This window comes from Phalangium opilio, unplaced genomic scaffold (genome assembly GCF_054372755.1).
Source record: "Phalangium opilio isolate 3A_F unplaced genomic scaffold, DU_Popi_V2 ptg000060l_1, whole genome shotgun sequence".
Taxonomy (NCBI): domain Eukaryota; kingdom Metazoa; phylum Arthropoda; class Arachnida; order Opiliones; family Phalangiidae; genus Phalangium; species Phalangium opilio.
The window spans coordinates 9,820,742-9,829,461 of record NW_028324177.1 but is presented as its reverse complement, the minus strand read 5'-3'; the positions used below and the strand labels follow the sequence as shown (position 1 = coordinate 9,829,461).

The window sequence follows — 8,720 nt, the reverse complement described above, 5'->3', positions numbered from 1 at the left end:
GCCATAAATGGCTTGCAGCCATCAAACGGTCGGACTTAGCCACCGGTAATAATAATTAATTTCGTTTGCGGTGATCACTTTTGGGAAAGTGACTATGGCGTACGTGAAGACGGTAACAAACGGAAATTACTTAAGGAAGACGCAATACCTTTATTGTTTTACTTAAGATTTAAGGATTCTGGCTTAAAAGTATACATAATGATTGTATAAAGTTTAATTTGGTATTCCAAATGAAACTTTTCCGTATTAGTTTTACATTGAGAAAAAAGATTATCTTAAATATTAAAATAAATATAATTAATATTTAATATTTTCTTCGTTATTTGTTCGCTTATTGAGCGTTACATCGTTTTAAAAAAGAACAATTAAACATTGTTGAGAGACTTGACTAATATATACGTTTGACATGAAGCATACACCTGTTGCTTCGCCTTACTCAAATAGGTAGTATATAAAGGATTCGAATCACAGCTGTAGATAAGAACATTGCACTTGCGTGAACCTTTGGAGGAAGACCCCGGCATTGGAAGGCTAGACGCTTCTCATAACCCTAGCCGATCGCCGCCTACGTCTTAACCTTAACGATGATGATGGAGATAGAAGCCAGTATGTACAGAATTGTGTCCATGTGGGATGGACAATGACCAGAAGATGGTGTTGTTTAGAAGCCAGTGTGTACAGACTGGTGTTCATGTGGGATGGACAAAAGACCGGAAGATGGTTGTGTTTAGAAGCCAGTGTCTACAGACTGGTGTCCATGTGGGATGGACAAAGATCAGAGGCTTGTGGTGTTAGATAGGCAATGAAGTAATACCCTGTAAGTGGAACACAATATCCGGGAGCTGTAAATGCGGTCCGGGAATTGAAAACACCTTTGCTCCGATTTGCAAACTGCGAACGCGGTCACGTGGGTGCAAGAACATTCAGACAGACACACAGACACGTCGAATTTAAAACCTCTCCGTGACATACGTCACTCGGAGAGGTAAAAACCAAGCAAAAGTATACTCAAGAAATTCGAAGCTTTGCCATGACTGTCCACTTCTATTCGCCTAAAGTGTATGCATTTTTAAGGAAACCGTTCTGTTTGCCCCATCCAAAACTTTGCGTGAATGGACAAATAAAATTGATGGCCAACCCGGGCTCTCTACTGTAAGCTTCGGGTTTATCAAATCTGAGGTGGAAAAATCAAAACATCCAATATTGAAAACGCTCTCTTTGGATGAAATGTCTTTTAAATAACATACGGAATGGACAGAAAAAGAATTTTCCGGCTATGTTAACTTGGGGTTAGGCCATTGAGCTCAAGACTCTGACGAGATCGCAACATCAGCCCTAGTTTTTATAGCTGTTGCTATAAATGCACATTGGAAAATGCCAGTTGGCTATTTCCTGGTTCATGGAACCCCCAGCTCCATGTTGAAAACTCTGGTAACAGAGTGTGTTTTCAATATACACTAAATTGGGGCTAAATGTATCGCTCTTGGTTGTGATGGGCTGAAAAGTAACCTCACAACGGTTCAATTACTTGGAGTAATAATCTCAAAAGATGTCATACAGAGCATTTCCCGAACCCTGGTACTATATTATTTTGTCTTTTTTCTTTAGCCTTTACTCTATGTGTACACTGTTTCTAAGTTATTTTACACCATTCAGCAGATACTAGTGAGAAGGTATAAATTGCTCTAGACGCATGCCACATGCAGAAACGTTTGAGAAATTTATGGGAGCACTATGGTGTTTTTCTAACCAACGCACGGGCGAAGAAGAAAAAATCAACTCTTTTCTTTATATAATAAACATTGCGTATTTATTTAGCGTATTGGCTTAGTATATGTCTCCATCTTACATAGCTACAGGATTACGAGGGTTTAACCATGGTAAATAAGCTTAAAATAAGCTTTTAAAATTTCACATATATTTTAAAAGCCAAAAATTGAAAGTAAACTTGGCAGCGCAAACTATTATAAGCTCTGTATCGAAGGGTATGGACTTTTATGGAGAAGGCTGTATCCAGTATTCCAAGAAAGTGGCCCAACATTGAAGTTTAAAACATTCATGGATAGGTAGATAGAATTTTTTACCTTTATTATTTATGTCTCGATACCTTCGACATATCCTTCCTCTCTTGGACTTCCACTGATTGTTTGACGTTTTGAATTCGAAAAATGCTATGAGTAAAGGCTTTAATTCGAACTTTAAATCTAGAAATTACAGAAAGGCATTTCTAAAGAAAAAATAAGTTCTACTAAATCTGACTGACACCGAAGTCAACTTAATTCAAAAAAGTCCAAGGAAAACAGTCATTTTGGGTTTTGCGGAAAGATATATTACAATCACCACCAAAGTATATGTTAAAAACACTAATTCTCTTCTGATCAATATAAGAACCACTCATTGCTTTTGAAGGTACTTTTTGACCTACAAACTGTTCCAAGACCATCTTGAATTGTATTTTATTACAATTTGACAAAGAGGAGGCTAAAACAATATTCCTAGCTGTCGAAAAATTCACTGTATTATGTGACCACTGGTGGGCTCAAACCACCAAACTTTCGGTTAACTGCCGAAGGCGCTAACCATTGCGCCACGGAAGCTTTGAAATTACATGGTCATCAGGTACTGTGGAAAAACTTTGACTTTTTACCTTACTTACAAAACTTCTCTACAACGCTCCCGGGTGGGCTCGAACCGCCAACCTTTCGGGTAACAGCCGAACGCGCTTACCATTACGCCAAGGAAGCTTAAGAATTAAATGGTCGTCAGGAATTGTCGAAAAATTGTGATTTTTTACGTTACTTTCAAGACTTCACAACAACTCTCACGGGTAGGCTCGAACCGCCAGCCTTTCGGTTAACAGCCGTAGGCGCTTACCATTAAGCCAAGGAAGCTTAAAAATTAAATGGTCGTTAAGTATTGTCGAAAAATTGTGACTTTTTACGTTACTTTCAAGACTTCACAATATCGCTCCCGGGTGGCCTCGAACCACCAACCTTTTTTTACAAGCCAAACCCGCTGACCATTGCGCCACGGAAGCTTAGACATTAAATAATCGTCAGGTATTGTGGAAAAACTTTGACTTTTTATGTTAAGTCTGAGACATCACAACAATGATCCCGGGTGGCATCCAACCGCCAGCCTTTCGTTTAACAGCCGAACGCGCTAAACTTTGCGCCACGAAAGCTTAGAAATTAAATTATCGTCAGGTATTGTGGAAAAACTTTTACTTTTTACGTTACATCTGAGACTTCACAACAAAGTTCCCGGGTGGGCTCGTTTCACCAAACTTTTGGGTAACATCCGAACGCGCTAATCATCACGGTGAGGAAGCTTAGACATTACATGGTCGTCAGGTACTGTGGAAAAACTTTGACTTTTTACTTTACATCTGAGACTTCTAAACTACGTTCCCGGGTGTACTCGAAACCACCAAACTTTCGGTTAACTGCCGAAGGCGCAAACCATTGCGCCACGGAAGCTTTGAAATTAAATTGTCCTCAGGTATTGTGGAAAAACTTTGACTTTTTACGTTACACATGAGACTTCTCAACAACTTTCTTGGGTGGGCTCGAACCACCAAACTTTTGGGTAACAGCCGAACGCGCTAATTATTGCTACACAGAAGCTTTGAAATTAAAAGGTCATCACGTTCTGCGGGAAAACTTGGACTTTTTACGTTACTTATAAAACTTCACAACAACGCTCCCGCGTGGGCTTGAACCACCAACCTTTCAGTTAACAGCCGAACGAGCTAATCATCACGCCAAGCTTAGAAATTACATGATTGTCAGGTACTGTGGAAAAACTTTGACTTTTTACGTCTCTTATAAATCTTCCCTACAACGTTCCCGGGTGGGCTCGATCCACCAAACTTTCGGTTAAAAGCCGAACGTGCTAACCTTTGTGCCACGGAAGCTTAGAAATTAAATGATCGTCAGTTATTGTAGAAAAACTGTAAATTTTTACGTTACTTATAAAACTTCACACCAACGCTCCCGGGTGGGCTCGAACCGCCAACCATTCAGTAACAGCCGAATGCGCTTACCATTACGCCAAGGAAGCTTAAAAATTGAATGATCGTTAGATATTGTGGAAAAATTGACTTTTTACGTTACTTGTAAAACTTCACTCCAAAGCTCCCGGGTGGGCTCGAACCTCCAACCTTTCGGATAACAGCCGAAAGCGCTAATCATCACGCGAAGGAAGCTTAGAAATTACATGGTCGTCAGGTACTGTGGAAAAACTTTGACTTTTTACGTTACATCTGAGACTGCTCAACAATGTTCTTGGGTTTGCTCGAACCACCAAACTTTTGGGTAACAGCCGAACGCGCTACATAGAAGCTTTGAAATTAAATGGTCATCAGGTACTGCGGGAAAACTTGGACTTTTTACGTTACTTATAAAACTTCACAACATTGCACCCGGGTGGGCTTGAACCACCAACCTTTCAGTTAACAGCCGAACGCGCTAATCATCACGCCAAAGAAGCTTAGAAATTACATGATTGTCAGGTACTGCGGTAAAACTTTGACTTTTTACGTTACATGTGAGACGTCACAACACCGCTCTCGGGTGGGCTCTAACCACCAGCCTTTCGTTTAACAGCCGAAAGTGCTAACTATTGCTCCTCGAAAGCTTTGCAAAAGATTGATCGTCACGTATTGTGGAAAAACTTTGACTTTTTACGTTACTTATAAAACTTCACTCCAAAGCTCGAGTCCCGGGTGGCCTTGAACCTCCAACCTTTCGGATAACAGCCGAACGCCCTAAACTTTGCGCCAAGGAAGCTTAATATTTAAATGATCGTCAGGTATTGTGGAAAAACATTTACTTTTTACGTTACATCTTAGACTTCACAACAGTTCCCGGGTGGGCTCGATCCTTGGAAGAGGGAAGTAACTGGAAGGGAAATCTTGCGGTACCCAAGCTCGGGACACGGAATTGCGCAATTGGTTGAACGTCATATAGTGCTGCCACCTTTAAGAGTAATTTTGAAGTAAAAGTACTTTTATTTTTATGGCGAATGTTCAGGCTTGGAAGAGGGAAGTACTCTTTATTTATATTTTTATTATATCGGAAGTCACTTTTACAATTAATGTAACAGCAGTACTTCCCCATAACTAAACAGAGTCAAAATAATAAAAACCGTTGCGAATTGCGCGTTGCTAAACATTGGAAGAGAAAAGTTAGCCTAAACCGTGCCTCCCGCGGCCCGCCCGTCACTGACTTTATTTTTGTCGAAACTGAAAAAAGCAGACGAATTTCACAAAATAAGAATAAATTTCAACACTAGGTGCCGCTACAGACTGACGTTCAGCCAAATTCGCCCCCCTCCTGTCCCGCGCCTGGGTACGTACGGCTTATGTTAGAGGTATCGTATTTTCCATTCCAGTACTTCCCTCTTCCAAGCTCGATCCACCAAACTTTTGGGTAACAGCCGAACGCGCTAATCATTGCTACAAGGAAGCTTCGAAAATAAATGGTCATCAGGTACCTTGGGAAAACTTGGACTTCTTACGTTACTTATAAAAGATCAAACCAACGCTAACGGGTGAGCTCCAACGACCAACTTTTCCTTTAACAGCCTAACACGCTGACCTTGCTCCACGAGAGCTTAGAAATTAAATTATCGTCAGGTATCGTGGAAAAACCTTTGAATTTTTAAGCTAAATCTGAGGCATCACAACAACGTTCCCGGGTGGCACCCAACCTTCAACCTTTCGGTTAAAAGCCGAACGCGCAAACCTTTGCTCCACGGAAGCTTAGAAATTAAATGATCGTCAGGTATTGTGAAAAAAACTTGAAGTTTTACGTTACATCTGAGATGTCACAACACCGCTCTCAGGTGGGCTCTAACCACCAACCTTTTGGTTAACAGCCGAAAGCGCTAACCAATGCGCCACGGAAGCTTTGAAATTGCATGGTCGTCAGGTAATGTGGAAAAACTCACTTTTTACGTTACTTTCAAGACTTCACTACAACTCTAACGGGTAGGCTTGAACCGCCAGCCTTTCGGTTAACAGCCGAACATGCTAAACTTAGCGCCACGAAAGCTTAGAAATTAAATTATCGTCAGGTATTGTGGAAAAACTTTTACTTTTTACGTTACATCTGAGATTTCACAACAGTTCCCGGGTGGGCTCGATCCACCAGACTTTTGCGTACCAGCCGAATGTGCTAATCATTGCTACACGGAAGCTTCGATAATAAATGGTCATCAGGTACCTTGGGAAAACTTGGACTTCTTACGTTACTTATAAAAGATCAAACCAACGCTAACGGGTGAGCTCGAACCACCTACCTTTCCTTTAACAGCCTAACACGCTAACCTTTGCGCCACGAAAGCTTAGATATTAAATTATCGTCAGGTATCATGGAAAAACCTTGATTTTTTACGTTACTTATAAAACTTCACACCAATGCTCCCGGGTGGCCTTGAACCTCCAACCTTTCGGATAACAGCCGAACGCCCAAAACTTTGCGCCAAGGAAGCTTAAAATTTAAATGATCGTCAGGTATTGTGGAAAAACTTTTACTTTTTACGTTACATCTGAGATATCACAACAGTTCCCGGGTGGGCTCGATCCACCAGACTTTTGCGTAACAGCCGAATGCGCTAATCATTGCTACACGGAAGCTTCGATAATAAATGGTCATCAGGTACCTTGGGAAAACTTGGACTTCTTACGTTACTTATAAAAGATCAAACCAACGCTAACGGGTGAGCTCGAACCACCTACCTTTCCTTTAACAGCCTAACACGCTAACCTTTGCGCCACGAAAGCTTAGATATTAAATTATCGTCAGGTATCATGGAAAAACCTTGATTTTTTACGTTACTTATAAAACTTCACACCAATGCTCCCGGGTGGCCTTGAACCTCCAACCTTTCGGATAACAGCCGAACGCCCTAAACTTTGCGCCAAGGAAGCTTAAAATTTAAATGATCGTCAGGTATTGTGGAAAAACTTTGACTTTTTACGATAATTAGCACAGAAATAAAAAAGAAATATAAAGACCAAAAGTATCCGACCCCACAAATAAATAGGGCTCTCTCTCTCATTCCCGCCCCTTCAGAGATAAATAAAAGGAAGAAAACACGCCATTTCTGTCAATGAAAAACATTAAAATAGCATTAATCACAAAAAAAACACAATAAAACAGCATGAAACACTTTAAAACAGCATAAAACACAATTTAATAGCATAAAACACAATATAAACACAATAAAACAGCATGAAACACGACAGAACAGCATTAAACACAATAAAACTGCATTAAACACACTAAAATAGCATAAAAACACAATAAAATTGCGGGAAACAATAAAACAGTATGAAAAACCATAAAATAACATTAAAACAAAATAGAACGCAATAAAACAGCATAAAAACACAATAAAACAGCATGAAACACCATAAAATAGCATAAAATCACGACAAAGCAGCATTAAACCCAATAAATCAGCATCAAAACACAATAAAAAAGCATGAAAAACAATAAAATAGCATTAAACGCAATAAATTACTCTTTTACCAGTTGAGCTAGCCCATTTTCTGACTCGTTTATCTAACGCACCTTGTCAAGTTGTCACTCGTTTAGCTAACCCACTATCTCATTCGTTTAGCTAACTCACCTTCCCACTCGTTTAGCTAACCCACTCTGTCACCTCTAACTCGTTTAGCTAACCCACTCTCCACCTCTAACTCATTTAGCTAACCCACTATCCACCTCTAACTCGTTTAGCTAACCCACACTCTCACCTCTAACTCGTTTAGCTAACCCACTCTCTCACCTCTAACTCGTTTAGCTCACCCACCTCGTCACTCGTTTAGCTAACCCACTCTCTCACTCGTTTAGCTAATTAATTAGGCTTAAGAAGTATTTGAATAATTACGCAACAACATCGAAATGATTTCTCATAAATTTCTTTTCACTAAAATGTAAAAAATATTAAAAGTTAATGTTTAAATTAATTTGACTAGCACGTGCGAACTTTAATAAAAACCCACGCGTAATATTATTATTATATTCATATTTTTATTATTATTATTATAAAAGTAGCTGGTTCAACTTAAAACAATTGAGCCTCTTTCTTCAAGTTGGTTCGTTTCCAGGACGCCAAGTTATTAAACTCGTCTTTTGACATTTGAAACACATTCTGAAAAACACCAATTCGAAATTAACCCTATTCCAAAAAATAAAAAAATACCCTAATTGTCAGGCTTTTACTTACGAAAAAGTCATTATCGTCCAAATAAACTTCCAAGTTGGATGGATTGACGCCTTCCGGTAAAGGTTGCGCTCTCAGTTCGTCCAACTTGTAGTATTTGCGATCCAGCTTCCCAAGAACGTCTTTAACGAGACACGGATGCCTTTGCTTCGAAAGGGCTTCATTCTGGGAACTGACCCGAACAACTTCTTGGACAGTTTCCCATTCGGGAAATAAGTTTGTGAAAACTAACGGTTCGCGACCAGCGTGAATGACGTAGGCTTTCGGCGGCTTCAACTCATTCGCGACTGCAATTAAAAATTAACATTAAGAGTCTCGCGCATTCGTTAAGTCGTCTTAAATTATTTTTTTTAGCTACCTCGACAATATTCGAGCGTCGTCTCCATGGCGCATCTTCTATCCATATTAAACCTGTGATTGGCTGATCCGGTGGCGACATTCATCGTCTCTTCACCCTCGGGCCACCAACCTTGCCATAAAAATAT

The 8,720-nt window shown here is 40.0% G+C and overlaps 1 protein-coding gene across 1 annotated transcript; it reads right to left on the bottom strand.

Moving 5' to 3' along the window:
• Nucleotides 1-8,076: 8,076 nt before the first annotated feature.
• On the bottom strand, nt 8,077-8,698 carry LOC149667201 (supervillin-like). The gene is made up of 3 exons (XM_089841698.1): nt 8,594-8,698; nt 8,239-8,522; nt 8,077-8,163 (listed from the first exon to the last, which is right to left on the bottom strand). The coding sequence occupies exons 1-3, from the start codon at nt 8,676-8,678 to the stop codon at nt 8,077-8,079; spliced, it is 456 nt and encodes a 151-aa protein (XP_089697824.1). The 5' UTR covers nt 8,679-8,698.
• Nucleotides 8,699-8,720: the final 22 nt, after the last annotated feature.

Coding starts and splice junctions, on each gene's coding strand:
- LOC149667201 (XM_089841698.1), bottom strand. CDS start 8,678: ATGAATGTCGCCACCGGATCAGCCAATCACAGGTTTAATATGGATAGA. Junction 8,523..8,593: donor GACGCTCGAATATTGTCGAG/GTAGCTAAAAAA, acceptor TTTTAATTGCAG/TCGCGAATGAGTTGAAGCCG. Junction 8,164..8,238: donor TGGACGATAATGACTTTTTC/GTAAGTAAAAGC, acceptor GGTGTTTTTCAG/AATGTGTTTCAAATGTCAAA.